At 36.6% G+C, this 24,691-nt stretch overlaps 1 protein-coding gene across 5 annotated transcripts; it reads left to right on the forward strand.

The window, feature by feature from the left end:
* Nucleotides 1-1,999: 1,999 nt before the first annotated feature.
* Nucleotides 2,000-21,549, forward strand: LOC113105655 (bifunctional UDP-N-acetylglucosamine 2-epimerase/N-acetylmannosamine kinase-like). 5 transcript variants are annotated; one of them, XM_026266903.1, is made up of 14 exons: nucleotides 2,000-2,175; nucleotides 8,751-8,774; nucleotides 10,412-10,620; nucleotides 12,928-13,382; nucleotides 13,541-13,693; nucleotides 15,949-16,161; nucleotides 16,388-16,475; nucleotides 17,145-17,355; nucleotides 17,920-17,967; nucleotides 18,744-18,873; nucleotides 18,950-19,171; nucleotides 19,519-19,701; nucleotides 20,576-20,692; nucleotides 20,782-21,549. In XM_026266903.1, the coding sequence occupies exons 3-14, from the start codon at nucleotides 10,451-10,453 to the stop codon at nucleotides 21,015-21,017; spliced, it is 2,226 nt and encodes a 741-aa protein (XP_026122688.1). In that variant the 5' UTR covers nucleotides 2,000-2,175; nucleotides 8,751-8,774; nucleotides 10,412-10,450; the 3' UTR covers nucleotides 21,018-21,549. The 5 variants fall into 5 exon arrangements, with proteins under 5 accessions (XP_026122688.1, XP_026122679.1, XP_026122654.1 ...); XM_026266869.1 differs by lacking the exon at nucleotides 2,000-2,175 and adding an exon at nucleotides 6,067-6,355; XM_026266894.1 differs by lacking the exon at nucleotides 8,751-8,774.
* The last annotated feature ends 3,142 nt before the right edge of the window (nucleotides 21,550-24,691 follow it).

Raw genomic sequence — 24,691 nt, forward strand, 5'->3', positions numbered from 1 at the left:
GGGCTGGCGGCGTGTGATGGGGCACACCTGAAGGAAATGGAGAGCCTCATCAACGCCGCTGTAAAAGCCCAACGCGCATCTCCTCAGGAGACCGGTCTCTTCTCCGTGCATGCACGCTGGTGTTCTCGTGGGTCCAGGAAGGGTGCGTTGAGGGATTCCCGTGCCACAAGAGACGTGAGCTGCCGGACCCGCGATCCGGAGGAGAACCGCACCCGTTTACATGGCCGACGGGCCAGGATGCCGGGCCGTCCATCCCCTACCAGCGCCGCGGCCAACGAGAGAGATGCGCCCGCTAGAGGAAGCCGCCGCCCCTCGCGCCCCGGACCGAGGAGGGGAGCGCGTGCGGCCGCCGGACTCCGCCCCTTACCTGGACCCTTCCTCCATGAACACTGCCCGACCCACACGAAACCCGCAGCACGACGAGGACACCAGATTCCCTGTTATTTTGGACACTTTCCCCCTTTGGCCACTTTTATTCCCTGTGTTATTTTATGATTTCTGTTAATAAAAGCCTCTCCGAGGCCTGACGCCACGCCCACTGTGTCTGTCTTGTGCCCGTCCCGAGACAATACCCAATCATGTTGTCAGTTGAGTAAGTTGCAAATTGCTCCTCCAGCTGTTCCTTATATGGACATTTAACTCTTCCGGCCTCTTATTGCTTCCTGTCCCAACTTTTTTGGAATGTGTAGCTCTCATGAAATCCAAAATGAGCCAATATTTGGCATGACATTACAAAATGTCTCACTTTCAACATTGGATATGTTATCTATATTCTATTGTGAATAAAATATAAGTTTATAAGATTTGTAAATTATTCCATTCCTTTTTTTTACTCACAATTTGTACAGTGTCCCAACTTTTTTGGAATCGGGTTTGTAGTTTCATGAGTAATTTTACTTATTATTTTAAATATCCTATTTTACTCAAAAAACATAGCACTGAATAAAAAAAAAAACGTTCTATTTGTTTACTTCCAAACATGCAAGTACATTGACAGTTTATCAATTTCAAGCTAATATGTCTGTTCAAAACAGTTACACAGAGACCCCAATACTTGGTACACAATACACAACGATGGCATAGTGTCTGAGTATGAGTGAGTTATGTATGAGTATAGAAAATTAACTTCAGATGTCACAAAACAGCAAGTTACTAAACCTAACAACAACAGCAACCATAAAACAAATAGTGCAAATAGAACTCGAAAACATGATGGGAACAACAGGATCATAACATCCTTGTAAACATAACAAACAATTCCAAGTAAAATTACACTTATAAGATCAAACTTTAATTTCTACAAGCTTTAATTGAGTATTAATATAGAATGTAATCTTTAAATTCTTGCTTGAACTAAATTATTTAAAGTAGAAATTACATTTGTTTTTCTATAGTATTTACTTCACTGCAATATATATATATATATATATATATATATATATATATATATATATATTTTTTTTTTTTTTATCAGTGCAGACATATGACTATTTACATATTTAATTGCACTTACATATTTAAACACTGGTGTGTCCACACATCCCTCTTAACATACATAACTATTTGTTAACTGATGTGATTGGTCTAGGTGTGTTCCCTAATGTGGGCAAGCTGGATGGGAATGAGAATAAACATGTTCACTTATAATTCTTATATTTTCATAAGAAACTACTGAACATCTAAATGTAAGGTATCAGAAGTGCTAAGATTTAAAATTGCTGGCCCATTTTATCCAACCTTCATCAACTATGGGTGAGATATTATTGCCATCATTTAAACTCTTCATATAACATTGCAAGAATCTAAGTTTAAATTACAGTAATATTGTGCTGAATGTGCTTTAGTATGCAAGGTTTCTGTTTAAAGTTATATTAATGAAAGAAAAGTTATATTCATCAGAAAGTAAACCAAGGTAACAAGGGCTCAAAGGATTTGTAAATTAAACCAGGGTTAATAGTTATTCCTATCAGTAGGTGGCAGCAGTGAGCTGTGACGCGCCTTCAGCGCCAACAGAAACAGAGAAAGAATCTGCTTGGGGCTATGTGCGGTTAGCATTGACACACGAATAATCTGCCTCTTTGATTTATTAAGTAATTTATATCAGCATTCGATTTATTCGATTCTATAACACTTGTTATCACGCAAGGGAATGTACTACAGATACTCGAGTTAAACGTAAGTAATGTGCTAACATAGCTTGTTAGCATTTCTTTGGTCAGCAGCAGCTGTGTTAACAGCACACATGAACTTTTCGCCACGTTACCTTTAACACTGACTCATTTGCCATTTATTAATTACTTTATTCCACAGCTCATCTGAATTTAATGTGTAATCAGTATTCAAATAAGGGTGATAGAAATATTGTGTTGAAATATAGTTTCATGATTGAAGTATAGTGTTTTTCGTGAATGTAGTATTTTATTCAATGATGATGCGTGTTTGTGTGTGAGCAAAAACGAAAAAAAATAAAATCTTACTTTCAACTGCTTTTATTTCCAGAAAATGATGTTTAAAACTGTATTTTAAAATCTGAATGTATGTTAAAATTGAATCAAAAGTTGCAGTCAATATCTTGTGTGTTCTCCAGCTGTTTTTCTTGGTTCATTTAACAAGCCCCTTTCCAGTAAAGATCTGTAAATCTTCTGTAGATTGTACAAGATTATCTTTAAAATGTAAGTCTGAGCTGTATCAGCTGAAACGAAATTGTACTGATTGGTCTTAAAATTTGTCAGGGCACTTGTTTTGTCTCAAGATGAACAACAGTAGTGATTTTTCTAAGGCATCTGTATGAAAATTACTTAAATGTCCTAATTGAACTATGGCCCGATTTTGATCTGATTTGTGAATCCAGGACATTATGTTTAAACTGTATGCCGAGTCTCTTTGAGCTCATCTCACAGCCTTGAATAAATGCGGGTAAGAGTTTTATGAGATGGATCTGTCTTTTGGACAGATGTCTTGTTTGGTTAGATTGTAACTCACATGCTGGTTGGTTAAAAGCTTTAAATGCTTTCTGGTAGGAAATCGGTATTATATGGCACATGATCAAAATCAGTATTATATTGTGCATGATCACTCATTCATACTGAGCTGTGATCAGGTGGCTTTGGTCATGTGTTTGTCTCTGATTCTGGCAGTAGATGGCAGTACTTTTCTTTGTTTTGTTGGGCCTAGGCAACGATGTGCCTCAGTTTTAGATGCTTGTCTGCGTTATTGTGAATTATCGCGATATCAGTGATCTAGCTTCATTAATAGACTGCATGCAGTAGCTCTTGCTATATGGCTGGTTCATCTCTCACCTCTGGTTGAAGCTCTTGTTCTGATCAGTGTGTGGCGAAGTGTGCAGTTCTTCCTTGCTCGCCCCTTTTCATGGGTATACATTCTTCAAAACTCACACTGTTAGGAAATAGTAATGGGCCGTTACTTCTAGATCTAAATAAAGGAGCACTGATATGGCATTGATATTCAGATAATTATTAAGTCTAAACTATCAAAAGAAGGAAAAAAATAAATAAAATGGTCTTGGTAAGATCTGGTGCAGCGGCTTTACAAATGTCTTATAAGCTTCCTTATAATCAATGATTTCTTGCAGTTGTTGCATTATCAATAACTTCCCCGTGCAGAACATGTAAGAGAGATCTCTGTCATTGTGACGCTTAGATTCTGCTTTAGGATGTAACAGCTGAAATGCAAACAGACACAGATCCTTGTCCACCACACTTAAGTTTAATGCTCCGCACACAGCACACACTCTGTTGCTTGAGCCGTCACTCTGAGCGTGGAGGTCACAGGTTAAGAATATGTGGCTCTTTTTTAGAGCTGATGAAAATTTGATTAAATTATTTTTTTCTTTGTATGGTTGATGTTGCAAAAGCATAGGCATGACTTGCATTTGTCAGGTCAGAATATTATATTAATAAATTCGTTTTATGTAAATACTAAAACATACATTATATGTAAATATTAATATATTTTGCATAATTAACATGATTTCATGAAATGAAACATGAAAATAAATACTAATTAATATTTTCAGACCTGTCTTGGTCAGGAATATCACTGAAAATATACTTTAAAAATTCAACATTTTTGTAAGCTTGATACTCTATAATTTAATCTAGTTAAATCTGCGGTAGGGAACTTTTGACGCTCTAGCGGTTAATAAACAGAACTGCTTGCGTCTTGCGGAAGAACATCGTAGCCGGAACTACTTCTCTCTGTTTATGTCTATGAAGAATCATAAAGGTACTGGGTTACTCCGCCGCGGTATCCCCGAAGCAATCTAAAATAGTCAGAATATAAACACTTATTATAGGTGCACCCTAGTGATTCAGGACAAGCCAAAAACACGGTTTGGAAAATGGATTCATGGTGTACTCGGTGTATGTTCATTTTTCTACATTTTGAACACAAACAAAGTTACGGACCGCAGCTCTGATTCCTTTTTATTTTTTCTTTATTATTATTTTTTTTGGTATAAAATCTATTTCAGTTACTTAAAAAATGCTTAAAGGGATACTCCACCGTGTTTTCATATTAAACTATGTTTTCCCCTTAACTAAGACGAGTTGATACATACCTCTCTCGTCTCAGTGCGTGCACACAATCGCTTTGGCGCGCGGTGACACTTTGAAAGCACTTTGTAGCCCATTCATTCAATAGGGGCCAAGCAGAGAAGCTACCAAACACCTCCACGTTTTCCCTATTTAAATACAGTTACTCGCGTAGTGTAACTCGACCTAGGACGGTAACACAAAACAAAACGTTGCGCTTTTCTAAGCGCGTAAAATGGATAACTATATTTTATGGCGGAATACCATGGCAAGTGCTTGTAAGCACTTTGTCTTGGCGCAGTAATACCTTCACTCGTGAAAAATCCTCTCACCGGCCCCCGCTCCCTCTAGTGAAGATATTACTGTGCTAAGACGAAGTGCTTACAAGCACTTGCTATGGTATTCCGCCATACAATGACTATCCATTTTACGCGCTTAGAAAAGCGCAACGTTTTGTTTTGTGTTACGGTCCTAGGTCGAGTTACACTACACGAGTAACTGTATTTAAATAGGGAAAACGTGGAGGTGTTTGGTAGCTTCTCTGCTTGGCCCCTATTGAATGAATGGGCTAAGCTAAGTGCTTTCAAAGTGTCACCGCGCGCCAAAGCGATTGAGTGCACGCACTGAGACGAGAGAGGTATGTATCAACTCGTCTTAGTTAAGGGGAAAACATAGTTTAATATGAAAACACGGTGGAGTATCCCTTTAAAGGAAAAAATATAGCCATTGATATTTGGTTGATGGTGAATTGTTTTATTGCGATGTAATACAATTTAAAAGAATCATTTATTATAAATTAAACTGGCTATACTTTGAAAATATGAATTGTCAAAAAAGTTGTTGTTAATTACCAAAATGTTATTGCATATCAGCACAGTATTGTCAGCAAGTAAAAATATTACGTTTATTATAGTAATACAAAAACATACAGTAAATGTGTTAATACATTGTGCATATTTATGTTTTTATTATAATTAACAGACATTAATTCATATTTTTTAGCCCTGTCTTGAGTCTAAAATGTCTGATACTGTACATTTTAATACAGATATTAGATAATCATTCTAATTATTCAGGAAATTCTGGAAAATGTATTTTAATTATTTGATTAAAATATTTTGTATAAAAAACTTACAAATAATGTGTTTTTGGCTAGTTAATAAAAATCAAGCTAAAATGCCCGGGAAAATAAGTTTCTAGGTGTAATTTAGCTACAGAATGTGTTAAAGTGGGGAAATAATTAATTTGATCCCTGCTGATTTTGTAAGTTTGCCCACAAAGAAATGAAGGGTCTGTTATTTTTATGGTAGGTTTATTTTAACGTATAGAGACAGTGTGTTTCGGGTCATTATCATGCTGGAAGACCCATCCATGGCCCATCTTCAGGGAAGCAGGTTGTCTTACAAGATTTTATAGTACATGGCTAAAAGGAAATGTTGATTATTGCCAAGAAGGATGTTTCTGTGTCCACATGCTTGCCAACTGTTGTGTGTTTGCCCCTATCCAACCTTAAAACACTTGGTGTGTGGAGAGGATGCAGGGGGCGGAGACACAACCGGCTTGACTCTCAGCCAATCAATCTGCAAGAGCTTATCTGACTCCGCCCCCTGCGCCGGTCCTGGCTGAGCTGTTTTGTGTGATGCATGCAGTGGGCCACTGTTCTCCTCCTTTTTGCTTTAATGGCTGTCAGAGACGACGAATAGAGGGAGAGCAGCTAGAAAGGGGCTCTGTTTGATTCAGAACTCAGCGGAAAAGAAAACACTGCACACATCATGATGCCAAGACATGCTAGAAACCCACACGTGAGTCAGATGCTATTTTGTCATTTGCTTTTTCCTCTTTCCTTCTGCCTCCCTCTCCCTCCCTGGTTTGTAATGCTTAGGGTGCAGATAGAGTCTTGTGATGCCTTTTAGCTGGGATGATGATGAGTGTGTGAGCTAGAAACATGGTGGATTTCTCAGTATCTTGATGTGGACACTTAGTCAAAATGGTATTAGAAACGTGACTTGTGGTTTTTATTTTTATGTGGACAGAAACACAGGCTGGCGGGACAGTTGGGCAGTGCCCTCTAGTGCATCCCTCTAGTACATGGTAGGACAACTGTGAGGGTGATGAAGATTTCCCAGAAAGCCTAGCACTGCCTTAAACGATGCCATATGCTGTTGTAACCTCATTTTTGGTGGAAGCGTGGGAGTTGGCCCTTAAGATGTTCTGTAAACAGTTCTGTCTGAGACCTTGTTCATGTCAAACCATGAGAGTAAAGTCATGTCTGAGAGAATCTGTGAGTAGTCTTGAGTAAAAGAAAAATAATAATAATTTTGCTCCGCAAAGCCACATTAACTTGACCATAAGTGACAGCAGTAGACACATTTACAACTGTTACAAAAGATTTTTTTTCCAGCTAAATACTGTTCTTTTTTACTTTCTATTCATCAACAAATCCTGAAGAGAAAAAAAAAAAATATATATATACACACACACAGACACACACACACACAGACATCACGGTTTCCTTTCCACCAAAACATATTAGCAGCACAACTGTTTTAATAATAAGAAATATCTGCTCAAAATGAAGTAATGGGTGCTGAAAATTATGCTTTGCCCTCACATTTACAAAACATACTCCGATAGAAAACAGTTAAATTAATTTGTAATAACATTTCATAATATTGCTGTTATCTTTTAACTTGACCGTGGCAACAAACAAGCAGTTTTGTGGTAAAGCACACACAAGACACTGAAAATGTTCATTCATTCATGCATTTATCCATAAGTTAATTTGGTCCAGTTTAACCAGTTTGTGTAGTCAGATTAAAACTCTGTGGCACGTCAAGTGTGAACGGTATCAAATTGCAGAACTGCAAGTCTCAGTGGCACATGATATTGAAATATCTATGTTAAGCACATTTAAAATAACTTATCCATTTTATAAAATTCTCAGTTTGAGAATGATTCTAAACTTAAATTAATTTTTAAATACTTTTTTCATTATAATTGTGAATCTCCATTCACTTCATACCTTTTCATCCAAATGCAATACTTACTTTATGTTCAGTACACCTCTACTATGATAAAGATGTTGATTTCTGAATTGCAATTAATTTAATGTTTTTGTGGGATATAAAGTTAGAAAATGTCAGGCAGGCTTTTATTTTTGTATTAATATTTGTATTTAATAGTAATGAAGCTTTGCTTGCCAAATCAGACAGAGTGGTTAAACCAACATGGGAAAAGACATGGAAAATGATGTACATTCAAAAAATATATTGATTCAGGTATGTTTGTCTATTCAGGTCTGATTTTTTTGCTGAATATAATTATTTTATTTTATTTTATTGATAATTCTATTTTTCAAAAACATATGAAGCCAACATGAACACAAAATACTGCTTTTGTACATTTCTAAGAATATGAAATATCTTGAAAATCTAGTGCAGCTGGTTTGTCATGGTATTCGGTTCTGACAATTTACATTTGACATTATGACCTGATTTTCCTGCCAGCTTTGGCATTGTGACAGAAGACGACTCAAACGACTAACTTGAACTTATTTGCATTGGCCCCAAGACACACCCTAGTGACAACTTATTACAAAGTTTGTACAAGAAGACTGCTGTACTGTTATAAAAATCACATTGACGTACATTATCAGAATTTCATCTTCTGTTTTGGCCGTAAATATCAGCAACCAAACTGCATACTTTTGCTCAGTTTTGGCATTTTTACTTTTATTTATTTTATTTTTTTTGTCTAAAGGCTCGATAAACTGTTCCATTATTTATTTATTTTTTTGACTATTATTTCATGCGTCCCGATTTAAATATAGTTTGACTTTAGCTGGATTGGTTATTTATATATATATTTATAATGGACTTCCCTATAATTTGGCACTTTTAAGCATAGTCCATTCCATGTAGTTTGCTTTTGCTACTTCCCAGTTGTTTTGTTTGCTTTATGCTTGTAAAACAGGTTTAAAGTCTTTAAAATGGTCAGTGTCTAAATACTAGGTACAAAAGTTTGACGGTGTCCTCGCTGGCATTGATAGAGCATTTATCAGTATGTGCTAAAGGGCAGTAAAGGATTGTGTAGTCAGGCAGGTGGCTTTCGTAATGGATTCATAGTTTTATATTCCTCTATGAAGTGACATAGCAATATATACCTCTTTTCTTTCTTTATTCTGTTTTCATGCCTCAGAGAGTTCAGGTCAGGAATACTCATGTAAGTATCCCTCTTAATTTGGCAACCCCTGGCATGAAAGGCTTGCTCTGAATTATTATAGACTAATTTTCTTTTCTTTCTATTTTATCTTTTATTTAAACCTATACTATTGTTTGATTGTTTGGGATTCGTACGATTTTCGATTATCTCTTCAGTAAGGGCACTCATGTGATTAGTAGTATATGGTTTTCAAAACAAAATCTGCTCAATTGCTTCTCAAAACTAGCCCAATTGCATTTCGTTCCGGGCGATAAAATACACGTTTTTTTTTTTGGTGGGGCTCAAATGGGGTAAAATGGACATTTTAGGGGCTAAATATGATGTTATTTGTATTGGGTCGCTTCGACCCTCGGACATGAAAAACTACCGCAGACTTGGCCACACTGGTTGACATTTACTACACAGAGCAAACTACACAAAATCAATTTCAAAATTGCAAGCGATTCATTGCCGATTTTGAAAGTGATTTTGTGTAGATTGTCAGTGAACTACGGCTCTGTGTAGTAAAATCCACTCCAGCTGAACCAGTGTTTCCAAGTCCGTGGTTGTTTTTCATGTCCGTGGGTTGAAGCCATCCCAATAGCGTGATATTTAGACCCTAAAATGCCCAAAAAATTATTTTATCCCCGGGACGTGATTGGGGTAGTTTTGGACTAGTTTTGAGAAGCAGCTGGAAAGGCTTTGTTGTGAAAACCTGGCAACCCTGATCTGAACGCACGTGCTGGAGATGTACTACTAATCACAGGAGCGTCTTTACTGATGAGATGCGCATGAAAATCGCATTCGAATTTTTGCACAGCCCTATTTTTCTCTTATGCTCCCCAAGGCTGCATTTATTAATTTTTTAAAAATACAGTGAACACTTTAATGATTTTGTGCTCAAGAAATGTTTCTTATTACAGTTTTTTCTTTTTTATCTTTTAATAGAAAGTACAGAAGAACAGCGTTGTTTTTAACATTATAAGTGTCTTTACCATCAATTTTGATAAATTTTTTGCATCTTTGCCAAATAAAAGGATTAACTTCTTTAATAAATAAATAAATAAAAATTTAGGGCTGCTCCGATCACGATCGGCCGATCGTTGTGCGCATCTCATCAGTAAAGCCGGTTCTCTAATCAGCGGTAAATTCCCTCAAGTGCGTGATTTCACACAGAGCAGCTGTTACTACACAGAGCCATTGTTAACTGAGAAGATGCGCAAATAAACGCTGAAAATGAACGTGGATTTGCGCAGCTTCACAGTTTTTACCACTGATCAGAGAACCGGCTTTACTGACGAGATGCGCATAACGATCGGCCGATCGTGATCGGAGCAGCCCTAAAAAAAATTTACCAACCCCAATTTTTTTTAACGGTAGTGTATATGAAACGTTCCAATCTGGGATGCTGGTTTGTCAATACAGGGTTCAAGTTGCACTGTTTAACTTTAGTTTACATGTCAGGGACTATCTCATCTAGTGGAAGGATGGGACTTAATGAATTTGCTTTGAATTATTTGCTTACGTAGTAACTACTTTGCAAAAGCAATAAGGCTGTCAGCTACATGTCATGCATTTAGCTGTGACTGAATTTGCATTTTTATTCTTCTTTAATTTCCAGAATACTGTATAGATTTGTAATCTTGTTCCTCATTTAGGAGCTTTACTATCTGAGGACCCAGCAAGCACAGGAGAAGATGGAGCGATCGGAGAAGAGATCAAAAGAACGATTACGCGTGTGCGTGGCCACCTGTAACAGAGCGGACTACTCTAAACTCGCACCCATTATGTTCGGCATCAAGTCGCACCCTGAAATCTTTGACCTGGAGGTGGTGGTGCTGGGTTCACATCTCATTGATGATTACGGGTAAGACTGCTTGATTATGCTGATCCTAAGTCGTTTCATAGGGGTATATTGCTTAAGGGATATTGCATATCAGAGCAGCTGACAAACATGACTCTAAATAAATAAAGGTTTTGTCATTTCAAACCTTAAATACTTTTGTTCTTTCTTTGGAACACAAAAGTCGGTGTGCATTGAAAGTCGGTATGGTCCAAACTTTGTTTTGGTCCCCACTGGTTTTCATTGTACAGACACATTTTTGAGACATTCTTCAAAATCTTTTTGTGTGTGTTTCATGGATGAAAGAAAGTCCTACAGGAAATGATGACATGAGGGTGATTAAATGATGACAGAATCTTAAATTTTTGGTGAACTATACCTTTAAAAAGATCTGATTCTAGTCCGTATTGACTAACTTACAAAGATAAGCCATAGATCTTCATCTGGGCTTGAGAGGTTCAGAACATGAATCAGCACAATTTCTCACTGTTGCCATGGAAATGTTGGAATGCAGCTCTTGCCGGTGAGAGTTTGGCTCTAAGAGTGGGCTGCTGATGGTGGATAGAAGCCTTTGTCTTTTATCAATGAAGTCAAACCACTTTTGACTTCTCTTTGGGTCATGTAAACTTGACATTACCTACTTGGAGCAAAGACATTTTTTCAAAGCAAATGGTCAACATGCTGTCTCTTACCATTCAGGTTTTGCTTTCTACATTTCAGTATTTGGTGTTGAATAAATATAAAATTTGAAAATGTATGTAAAATAGTTGCAATTTTAATCGTAACACAGCGAAGATGCCATTTATAATTTTGATTACTGAATCCCAGTTGACATTCTTTCTTCAATTTATTTGCATACTGAATTGTGATGGATCTTTCTAACAGCTTTTAGAATCTATTGCTCTTCGATGCATATCAGGTCTGCACCAACTAATCACGAAAATAAATAATAATCATAACTAAAAATAATTCGCAACAAATTTAGCCACTGATTAATCTGGAAACCAGTGGTGGACGCACAGTGAGCTGCCATGGGAAAAGTGCGTAACCTAACCGAAGTTGTCCTAAACATGAGAATGTGTCAGAAGTACTTCATTAAATATTATTGATCATAACTAAAAATGTACAATTGTATCCTTATCTGAACAGTTGCGAAAGTCCCCTGAGTATTTCAGTTTTGCATAAAGGCTTGTCCTGTCAGCAAGCGATCAATTTTAATTTAGTGAATTTAACATACTCTTTCAAATACTAAGTGATCGGTTTAAAATTCAACCCCACTTTTTGCACATAGAGTAATGTTTAATTGCACTTAATGTACATAGAGAAAATAATTAAATTATTGGAAGTTTTCAAGTTATTGGAAGTAAATTCATTATTATTCAAACTTTGCAATGAAAGTGCAAAGTTGTCACATAGTAAGAAAAAAGTTTTTATCTTCACATTGCAGCCCTGTGAATGGTAACCTAATCAAATTGTGAGGTACCTAGAGATTAATTATTTGTTTTCATTGCCCTTATATTGCACAAATTGCATTGTTCAGAGGACAGCATCAGAGACTAAAGAATACCAAAGACACGTCACTATATGTAATAAGTTTTGAATAGGGAAAAATGCAATGCACAATATGGCCGATCAATCACTAGAAGGCCCCGCCTTCTGAATGAAAGGGCCAATCGCTAAACGGTGAAGTTGGAGCATCACTGCAGCTGCCGTTAGAAGTCCCGGTTGCTATAGAAACAGTCAGCGTTCTGAGACTGCACATGCACACTGGCTCGCTTGAATAATATCTAGCTTGAATAATACGCTTTGTTATTACTGCTATTTTAAACACTGAACATTAAACACTATTTGAGCAAAATAAACTAAATTTGACATAGTTTTTGTCAGATTTGCCATGCCACTGAGTGACATGACTATAACTGCAGCCCTTAGTCATATTTAATGATTCGGTGTTTCCCACAGACTTACACTCAATGCATAGCAGCACTTCCCTTTGGGGAAATACAGGCTATATATAAAACAGCAGACCCGAAGATTGAAAATACATATTAATTCTCTGCCAGAAGGAAGCGCTTTAAACGCTCTGCTTCTAAATGCTACTTTATCGGGCATTATAGGAAAGTACAGAAAGACTTTCTAAAGACAGTCAGTGACCTTCAAATACACATAAAACAACAACTGCGCTGTTTTGATTTTGAAACGGGCAGTGCTCATGTTTATTCAGCGAATTCAAAGCATTTTGGAAATCTATTTGTGGTGGCCAGTGTTGATATTGTAGCGGGTAACCACAAGTGAATCAATGTATGATTACCTTCTTTTTCTCTTTCCCAGAAACACATTCCGTATGATTTTGCAGGATGAGTTTGACATTTGCTCTAAGTTGCACACCATTGTTCGTGGTGAGGATGAAGCTGCTATGGTGGAGTCTGTGGGTCTCGCGCTTGTGAAGCTCCCCGATGTCTTCCAGCGCCTCGCTCCTGACATTCTGCTCGTTCATGGCGACCGTTTCGACGCGCTGGCCTTGGCGACAGCAGCGGCTCTCATGAACATACGCATTTTGCACCTGGAAGGTGGAGAAGTGAGCGGCACCATTGATGATTCCATTCGTCACGCCATCTCCAAACTGGCACACTACCATGCCGTCTGCACACGCACGGCCGAGAGACACCTCATCTCTATGTGCGAAGACCACTCTCGCATTTTATTGGCTGGCTGCCCATCTTACGACAAGCTGCTTTCCGCCCACCAACGAGATGATTATACTGATATCATCAAGTCGTGGCTTGGTATGTACTATAGATAAATGGGATGAAATAGCACTTGGTAGAAATAAACAATAAAGACTATACAAACAAAAGAGTGCAAAATAACTAATTTAAAGTTAAAACTACTAATGCTATCATTTATGTATATGTGATTGTTTTTTTGTTTTTTTCTTAAACAGGGAATGATGTGAAGGAACAGAGCTACATTGTAGCTCTGCAGCATCCTGTTACAACAGACATCCAGAATTCCATTAAGATCTATGATTTAATGCTGGAGGCTCTCATCTCCTTCAACAAGAGAACTCTCATTCTCTTCCCGAATATCGATGCAGGTCAGCTCTTATTTTCTTTCTGTCTGACCTTTCTCGTTTTTCTCGGATTTTATTAGCAGTATAAGATAATTTCCAAGGACTCTCTAAGAACTCTAACAGACAAAACAGTCATGTTTTGCTTTAAATTTGGTGTTAAGGACAGTCTAGACACTCAGTCAAAGCAGAGTTGTTGTGTCTTACCTTGGAATATAACTCTTGTTTACAGAAATGCAAGGAAGGGGGTGGGGGTGGCATGACCAAAAAGTTATATCACAGTTTGAGTCATTTTAAGGTAGTGGTTCAAATATACTTAATAATTCAGCAAACATTTCAGACACAATTTAATCATTATTTATATATATTTTTTAATTAGAATTTGTTTTATATTTTAATTTTCATTTTAGTTAATTTTCCCATGACATGGATTATTTTATTTGTTTAAATGCTTTTTTAATGTTTCCTGAGGTGTTCTTATATTGTTAGTATGATTTTTACATTTAAAATTTAGAAATAAAAGGCATTTTTATATCCTGATTTTACCTCTCTGGCTTGAATGCTCTGTTTGAAGGGGCGTGTCTGCTGTGAGAAGTACAACTGTTGTGATTGGCTGACATTCGAAATGTGCATTACATCTGTATGGTGTTTTTAGTTTTTTATTTATATATTTTTTTTTTAGTCGAGATTATCGAATCATGGAAGTGTTGATTATAGCATTTTTTTTTTTTTTATCTTTTCCCATCACATGAGTCGCTGCAGTGATTGAGTAGACAGAGTCTGTTTATCGGGTGAATGCAGTGATCTCGTCATTGCAATGTGTTTTCTCTCACAAAATGGTTTTACCACAAGTAACAGCAAACACAATATCGACATGAATACAGTAAGAGCTTCGTTGTGCAGCATAACAGCGACATTCATTATAACAGCAGTTATAAGTGTGCAGATATACTCGCAATGTGTGATTGACAACTCCAAACAAAATAAAGGGAGCTTCTTTAATCGCTCCCTGTAGTTAAATCACAATTTAAATAACAGATTTGTTTCATGCTACTAAGAGAAACAACTTGAAGTTGATCATTCAGTCACTGGCTTGATTCACTCATGCATTTAAACAGGATTAAACAATTTAGAAAGAAAGTCTGTGTGAACTTGAATGATTAGCTACACATCAGGAATCACTGATCAAAGATCAGACATTAATGAACAGTTTGTGGTGTTTGTGTTCTGTTTGTGGTGGTGCTGTCGAATCCATATCGTAAAAGTCTGTTTGTAACGCCTGTGCTGACACTGCGACTGAATTATTTGTAAATGTTTGGGTGGGCAAAGCAGAGAAAGGGGAGGTAACCTGTCCCCTTATGACGACATAAGGGGAAGATTCCAGATCGGCCGTCTGTTTCTCAAAGGCAGAGCAGGACACCCATACCTTATAATAATGTAAAAAATCCTCATAAAGTGAAATGTTCATGTCATGGGACCTTTAAAATACAGACTTAAATTATTATAATACATTATTCAATTACATATATGACATGTAACATATATATTAACTTATTATGTCTGCTTTAAAAAATTTTGTTGAAGTTCCGGAAAAAAGGAACTACCGTATTTCGCACTTTCTTTCATAGTTTGGCTGGTCCTGCGACTTATAGTCAGGTGCGACTTATTTATCAAAATTAATTTTACATGAACCAAGAGAAATGAACTAAGATATATGAACCAAGAGTTCACATTACCGTCTAAAGCTGGAGAGGGCGCTCTATGCTGCTCAGTGCTCCTGTAGCATACACTGAAAACAGAGAGCGCCCTCTCGTGGCTGGAGACGGTAATGTTTTCTCTTGGTTCTAAATTAATGCGACTTATAGTCCAGTGGGACTTATGTTTTTTTCCTTGTCATGACGTATATTTGGACTTATGCGACTTATACTCAGGTGCGACTTATAGTTCGAAAAATATGGTATTTTGACCATTACCATAAAATTTTAAGAAACAACAAAACGTATCTAATTCTTGTTTTTTTGTTGTTGTTTTATTTCTGTTCAATTTCAATGAATGGTTTCTAATAGCTTTAGTTTTAGTTAACAATAGCACTGAATATATCAGAATTGTACTCTGAATTGTATGTAAACTCGTAAAAAATGGAATTGTGACTTATTAGCAAAACATTTTATTTAATAGTTAAAAAAATAAAAATAAAAAACATAAATGCAATGGATGCAATGGAAGTGTAGTAAAATTCTCCCCTATTAAAACCATACTCGTCTGTGTTTTGTCTCATGTAGGCAGTAAGGAGATGGTTCGTGTGATGAGACGGAAGGGAATTGAGCAGCATCCGAACTTCCGTGCGGTAAAGCATGTTCCGTTCGATCAGTTCATCCAGCTGGTGGCTCATGCCGGCTGCATGATCGGGAACAGCAGTTGTGGAGTTCGTGAGGCTGGAGCGTTCGGAACGCCTGTCATTAACCTGGGGACTCGCCAGACGGGTCGAGAAACAGGTGACATTAGTCTTGAAGATGAATAACTGACCTTTACAGAGGAAATCAGACACTATGGCAGGATATGATTACCACTGAGGACTCTTTATTGTGTTTGCTGTTTTACATCCAGGATGTACATTAATTGGATCTTTAAAATCAGCATGGCATAAGACCCAGAGTGTTTAAGTCTTCAGTATGAGCCTTAATAGACCAGATTTACCAATTCATGTTATTTTAAAAACAGGAGAAAATGTTCTACATGTGCGAGATGCAGACACGCACAATAAAATATACCATGCCCTGGAGCTGCAGTTTGGAAAACGCTACCCCTGGTAATTAACTTTTTTTAATATATATTTTTAGATATATTTAATATATACATGTGGTCAAATATTTATCAAAATATTCAAATCATTTTATTATATATTATTAATTGTTTTGATTTAACATTTATTTATAGTATTTTAAGTTGTCAGGTTAATTTGATTTAGTTTCAGTAATTTTGTTATGCTTTCTATTGAGATTTTGTTATTTTTCCATTTTAGTTAATGTTTAATTAGTTTAATATTAATTTAGTTAGTTTAGTAGGTTTAATGCCTCAACTAATTTGATTTCTGTTGGTTGTCAAGGCAGCATTTCTAATTTTCTCTTATAATTGAAACTTTTATAACTGAATATACAATTATTTTTATTGGGTTTAGTTGAGAAGGCAAGTTAAGATTTTCATCTAATATTTATATTTGTTTCATGCTTTATTTCGATTAGCGAAAACATTTAATGTTTTTAGTTAACAATAACAACACTGGTCTAATTTACCCATAACCTGATATTGAGCAAGCTGATTTATGCTGCATATTTGATTTTTTTGGTCATCATTAAATTATAAAATTTTATTATAGATAAATCCACTCATTTTTGGCTATTTGTTGATAACTCAAATGTAACATAAATGTAAACTCCGACCCTGAACATCCCCTGTGTGTTCTGGCTCTGTCCTCTAGCTCCAAGATCTACGGTGACGGAAATGCGGTCCAACGCATCTTGAAGTTCATGCAGTCCATTGACCTTTCTGAGCCACTACAGAAAAAGTTCTGTTTCCCACCAGTGAAGGAGTGCATCTCTCAAGATATCGACCACATTCTGGAGACACAGAGTGCTCTTGCTGTTGACCTGGGAGGGACCAACCTTCGTGTCGCCATAGTCTGTATGAAGGTATGCAGAGCAAACCTCTGGATTCAGGTGTTGAGATCCAAGCCATCTTTTAGAAGATGCAGAACATGAACAGGCCCTAGGTTACACAATGCCTGTGTGTTTGCCAGATTGTGACGTGTTTTTATGCAGCAGGATATGCAGCACTTATATAAATATTTAATTCATCTGATGCACACAAGTCTGACTGTAAAACAAACAGCGGCAGGTTTGATCAGAAGGGTTGTGACATCAGCTCTTTATGTGTGAATGGTGCAGTTTCCTGGACTGCAGACTGACAGACTTAACATTAAATATGTAATTAGTTACATTTTCATTATTTGGCCACAGTGAAGCATTGCTGAATATAGACACACAATTGTTTCAGACTTATTTATTTTGCAATATTACTACAATCTCAAGATGGCTAAATATCAGCCAGTTAATCGGATATGCTGATATATTGACCTGTTATTTCTCAAAACATCATACTGGTGCTCAAGCAGTCTAAAGTGATAAAGTAAGTTCCATCTATATTTAAAGAAGTCCATGAATGCTGCAGTTTGACCAGATGTTGTATTGGTTTAGGTGTATAACTATCACAAGCTCCTTACTTCCAGTCAAAGTGATGAAGAGGTACCAGTTTAAGACAAATAATCAAATCAACAATATAAAAGGGAAAAAAAGGTCCAATCAGGGGAAGCAAAGAGAGATTATTTGTGCATTTGTTTTGTTTTTATATAATTTGCATGCATAAACTTATGTTCAAAAGTCTATCAAAGGGTACTCAGCAAGGTTATATTTACTGGTCAAAAATAGACAAAATGTAATATTGGGAAATATTATTACATTTTCTATTGTATTCCTTAGATGCAAAGCTGAATTTTCAGCAACCATTACCCCAGTCCTCATTGTCACATGACCCTTCCTTCTAACAAGCTTATTTGATGCTCAAGAAATAATCTCGTAATATTTTTTGTCAACCGCTTTTTATTATCAATAAACATTTCTCAATATTATCATCATTAGTGGTTGTGCTGCATAATTTTTGTGGTATATTTATTTTTTGGGGGATTCTTTGATAAATAAGAAATCTGCAGTAGAAATCTTTTGTACCATGAATGTCTTTACAGTCACTTTTGATCAATTTAAAGCAACCTTGCTGAAAATATTAATTTGTTTAGAAAACAAAGAGCATCTTTGACTGATTCAAATTGTTTTGAATGGTAGTGTATGTTGTGGAACATACTTAGGGTAAGAAATGAGAGGTGATTTATTGTGTGATTTTTCCTGCATAATTTCATTTTTGATGGTTTAATAGCAGGTTGCCTTTGTTGCTTCATATTTGTTAGTCTTTTTATTTCCTTGAAGTTGGGCATAAGAAAATAAATAAATATGTGCTTGTGTTTCAGGGTAAAGTAGTTAAGAAATATAACCAGCCGAATCCCAAGACGTTTGAGGAGAGGCTAGAACTGATGCTGACCATGTGCAAACAGGCCATGGCTGACGCCGTTCACCTCAACTGCAGAATCCTGGGTGTCGGTATGTCTGCGTTTGACCTGAGTTTTTTTTCTATGTGTATAAATTCACTCACTCATTCAGGGTCTATTTCTTTCAGGTGTGAGCACAGGGGGGCGTGTGAACCCACAAGATGGGATAGTCCTCCACTCCACCAAGCTGATAAATGAGTGGACTTCGGTGGACATCCGTACACCCATCTCTAGCGCCCTTCATCTCCCTGTGTGGGTCGATAATGATGGCAACTGTGCCGCCCTTGCTGAGAGGAAGTTTGGCCATGGGAAAGGCGTAGAGAACTTTGTCACCATTATCACTGGAACCGGTCCGTTCCTATAATTATTTATGACCGTTACTGTTAGTTGCTAGGATGGTGGGCTTTTCCTTTGTTTCACACAGATATTTTGACTGTATCCTATTAATTGTATTTATAGTACGTCATGGGGACAAACATGGCACAGTAATTACGTCCTTTTCTGAGAATGAACTAGGAAACATTGTGAAATAATGGTTTTCTCTTTAATTGATACAGATGTGTGTACAGTATATAAGTATTTAAAAATACATGATCAAACTGATTTAAGCAGGTACACATCTAATGCTGAAATGTATATAATTGTTTCTTATGTTTCTGTCTGTGATTAATACTTTGCCTCATGTTTATGTGTGCAGGAATTGGCGGTGGTATAATCCAGCATAATGAACTGATCCATGGCAACACATTTTGTGCGGCAGAACTGGGACACATTGTGGTCTCATTGGAAGGACCAGAGTGCATGTGTGGCAGCCACGGCTGCATAGAGGCCTACTCATCGGGTCTTGCCCTGCAGAGAGAAGCCAAGAGACTCCACGACGGTGAGACAGACAACAGATACTGTAAAACACAGTTATCCGCCTTACCCAGTCTGTGGCAAATCATTTCGGTTTTGCAAGTATTTCCTTTTCAGTTGATACGGAACAACTAAACTGATTTATAACTGACGTAAACCCTCACTATTGTTGGTATTTGTCTAACTTCTTTCATTTAACCTCAAACCTCATATTTCTCCCCCAGTTTTTATCTATTCATTTTTTTTTAAAGACAAAAACAGACCCAGCCTTGATATGACTTAATATGATTAATGATACAGCATTCTGGCCGACCACATTGCAGAAATTAGTAACGCCTAGCTACTAAAAAATTATTGTAGAGTGACAGTGTCTCAGCAAAATATCTTGGTAATTTATTTTAGTGACTGTTTATTTGAATGTATTGTTTATAATATGATTCCATTAAAGGATTAGCTAACAATAATCAATATAATTGTAAAAAAAAAATCATGTAAGAGACTGTTTATTGTTTATTTTTTATGTATATATGTATGTATGGTATATTTTTATATGATATAGTATTAATTAAATATGATGTGTTATTAAATGTTGAAAATACCAGAAATCCCTTTTATTTTCCTTTGAGCTTCACTGCCGTGAACCTGACGGTGTCACATTTAATATCTATAATTTAATAACATTTAATTTAACAATATCTCTAATTGTTGATAGATAATAGTTATGAAGCTTTTCTAAAATTAATAAACACTAGGACTTGATTTTTTTTTTTTGGTTTCATTCAGAATCATTAAATAATAGTAACGTCCTTAAGGTTGGGTTTTTAAAAGAAGAGTAGTACACAACAAATGTTGCACAGTTAAATATTGTAATTACACGTTTCTTTCATGTTTGATGACAGAGGACTTGCTGTTGGTTGAAGGAATGACCGTGAATAACAAAGAACAGGTGAACGCTGTTCATCTCCTCGACGCTGCTCGCCTTGGCAACTCCAAAGCTGAGAGCATACTCCACACAGGCAAGACACATATTCAAGTACATACATTATTCTCAAGGAGGTTTGTGGTGATGAAAAGCACTGATAGTCTCTCTACTCTTTCCTAACAGCTGGAACTGCCCTGGGTTTGGGCATTGTGAACATCCTGCACATGATCAACCCGTCTCTGGTCATCCTGTCTGGTGTCCTGGCGAAGCACTATGAGAAACCAGTTCGTCAGGTGATCAATCAGCGAGCTCTCCTCTCGGCACAGGGGACCAAAGTCATGGTGTCTGAGCTGGAGGATCCTGCGCTGCTGGGTGCCGCCAGCATGGTACTGGACTACACCACCCGCCGCACCTACTGAAAGAGCTCGAAAACCAGGAACCAATCCGTTACAGACTTAAAGACCAAAGGCCTATCATGTGCTATGTCCTTGTTAGGATCATAGTGGCTTTTAAGCCTGACCTTAAAGTTTTGTCTAGTTTTTTTTTCTTTAGTCACATATAGATGCTATATTATTTGGGATCAATTGCCTATTGTAAGGTATGTAATTTTAATTTAAAGTATATGAAGGATGGTTTTATTTTAATATTTGTAAACTGAAACTAAGGTGTATGTGTTAGAGAGAGGCCGCTATAAAAAGCTTTAATCACCAGTTCTGTCTGTTTTGCTTTCTGTTGTTTGGATTTTTCATGGAGATAGTCACATTGTCCTTTGTGCCTTACACTGATCCGTTGCCAAGCCTTTGTTTTCAGCATTATAGGTTTAGTTTTATTGATTCACCCAGCCTGAATGAATGAATGAAAAATGTTTGTCCAATATGTCTTCTCTAATTTAATATTTAATGTGTCTAAGAAATGTATATTGAACATAATTAAACTTATAATGTACTTTTATTGCCATTTAATTTATTTGGTTGTCATGCAATACAGTTATAAACTTGAAATATAAATATTGATATTTGCAGAATATTGTGGATGTATGCGTATATATATATATATATATATATATATATATATATATATATATATATATATATATATATATATATATATATATAATTCTTTGTTTTTAATGCAAATAATATCATTTTTGTTCCTTTTGTTTTTATAACCTTGTCCTTCTCAAATGATTCTTCTTAAACTAATTTGTATATGGTTAGTCATCTGAAGTGATTACATTGTTAGACCTTTAATGAGACATCTTAGGCTTTGCTATGCATGGTTGATAGAAGGTAACCTCTGCTGAGCCACCTAGTGTCAAATATCTTGCTCTCAAAGCTGCTGTGAGCTGTAAAAACACAGGAACACACACTCACAAAACAGACACTTCATAATATGCAGTAAATTACAACTGTGAAATAAATAAGAAACCCAGACTACACAGAAAACCACATGTGGCAAAATTCATGAATTTTAGTAGGGTAAACCATAACTTTGTCTATTTTTTTTTTTAATTATTATTATTTAACAAGAACCCCGTAAAGATGATGAATAATGAAAAGTTCAGTCTTTTATAGAAGGGAACTTTTATTTTGAAACGCATGGCCGTGTGTGCAAATATACCCGGAAGTTCTACGCGGCTTTTTTCATGACACTTGTCACCATAGACATATAAATAACTAGACGCCTCATTGGCCGCTCTGAGCCGTTGCTGCGATACGTCAACGCGTCCGCCATGTTAGTGAGGGCAAGACTGCCTTAAAAATACATGGAAGTAAACGGGGAGCTGCGTTTTTTTCTGAATAAAAACACGATAACGTTCACATTTATCAACCGATTTCAAGCTTGTGATCTACGTGCAGTAGAAAAAAAAACTTTGCCTCCAGTTATTTAGTTAAGTTTGGAAAATTATTAATTTTCGTAAGGAATTGTGAAAGCTCACATTTGTCTCACTTGTTGATTTCGTTGATTATTTTCGGTTTACAATTCTAATGTTAATTTAGTACACTCTAAAAATGGCTGGGTTAAAAATAACCCAATTGGCAACCCAGCACTGGGTAAATATTGGACAGAACACATGCTGGGTTAAAGTAACCCAGCATGCTGGTTTACACATTTTAACCCAGCATGCTGGGTTATTTAGAAAACCCAAGTTAGAGTCATTTTTACCATTTGTGGGTTTGCATTTTTATGATTCTGGGTTATTCTTGCTGGGTTATTCTCATAATTTCACTTTTGCTTAACAAAGCAATCATGGATTAATAAATAATGAAGAATACAGGTTATTTAGACTGTTAAAAAATATTTTTAATGCCATCTGATGTGTACCAATGACAAACAACATGGAATTTTCCCTTTTTTTGTTTCCAGCAAATGCAAAAAAAATTAATAAAATAAAAATCTCAGAATTACAGTTGCAATAAATAAGAAAATTATTTCTAAATGACCTGTGTCTAGCTGTTTAACTATTACATTTTGACATGTTTAGCTATTTAAATACACAGTGAAATGACATTGACAATTAACATTCTTTAAATTTAAATGTAAAACAATTTAAAGATGTCCTTAAATTTATATCAAGTATAGAAAGACTCCTATGTAGGTAGATGTGCACTGCTTAGGGTAGTTCAACATATATAGTTCACCCAAAAATGAAAATTCAAAGATCTACTCAAAGATCACCTGAGAGCAGTGTACTCTGCTTTAGAGCCTGTCAATGGAAGGACAATTTTCAAAAGGAATTGCAAATTATGTTTTCAATTGCGTTTTCCACATGTGACAAATTGTGACAAAATCCAAACACAATTGCAAATCTTGAACAAAAACACTTTCAGAAACAACGAACAAAAATTACCTTTTCAGTTTTCATGAATGCACAGTGACTGCCAAATTTCAAATGGAAAAGCAAAGTCCGTTTGCAGCTGTATTTTCCATTTATTATGAGTAATAAGCCTCTCATATTGATCAAATACTGCATCATAGCAGCTTTACAGTATTAAATAGGAAAATAGTGTGTAATAATGCAAAGAGACAACAGTAAACACTCAGTTTTCAGTTAAAGTCAGTTCATCATTGATTCAGTGATGTATCGTCCCTCTGTGCGATCAAGTCGATGATATGGCTTGATATTAATTGTCCCAAACTAAGGAAAACCAAAGAACCGAAACTCCATCGGTGACAGAATGGAGAAAAAAACCTTGGGAGAAACCAGGCTCAGTTGGGGTCAGTTCTCCTCTGACCAGACGAAACCAGTAGTTCAATTCCAGACTGCAGCAAAGTCAGATTGTGCAGAAGAATCATCTGTTTCCTGTGGTCTTGTCCTGGTGCTCCTCTGAGACAAGGTCTTTACAGGGGATCTGTATCTGGGGCTCTAGTTGTCCTGGTCTCCGCTGTCTTTCAGGGCAGTAGAGGTCCTTTCTAGGTGCTGATCCACCATCTGGTCTGGATAAGTGCTGGATCCGGGTGACTGCAGTGACCCTCTGATCTGGATACAGACTGGATCTCGTGGCTACGGTGACCTCGGAACAAGAGAGAAACAGACTAATGTTAGCGTAGATGCAACATAAGAATAAGTACATGAGGTGTTACTAATTACCTGTTATGTCTGTTTTTTCACTGTGTTGCACGTTACCTGCCAAAACTCAAAGGGAATCGCAATTACTTTAGCAATTTACTTTAGCCTCACATGGAAAACTGTCAATTTTTGCTAGAGGTGGTACCATACTATGGAGCCAAATGCTTTGAACAATGGAGGTTAAGGCACTACTAAAGGCAGCTGCCGCTCCGAGAGATGCGTGTTAAAGAACAGACAGTGCAACCCGGATCTCCCTATATTCTTGGCACCTCACACAATAAATAATTCTGTCATTTTTACCCCAAATGCAACTACTATCCCCTGCTAACAGTTAGAGCCACATGGTACTATTGGTCAATATTCACCATTAACCAAATGCTTTTCACCTGAGGAATAAAATATAGGGTAAGATGCAAATAGGTAAATAAGAGTAGAACTGCAATGTTGTTTTGCTGACGAGCATCAGAGTGCATACAGTGAGAGATTAGGGGTAAAACTACAGAATATATCCCAATAAAAACA

The sequence above is a fragment of the Carassius auratus genome, chromosome 1, assembly GCF_003368295.1.
Source record: "Carassius auratus strain Wakin chromosome 1, ASM336829v1, whole genome shotgun sequence".
Lineage (NCBI taxonomy): Eukaryota > Metazoa > Chordata > Actinopteri > Cypriniformes > Cyprinidae > Carassius > Carassius auratus.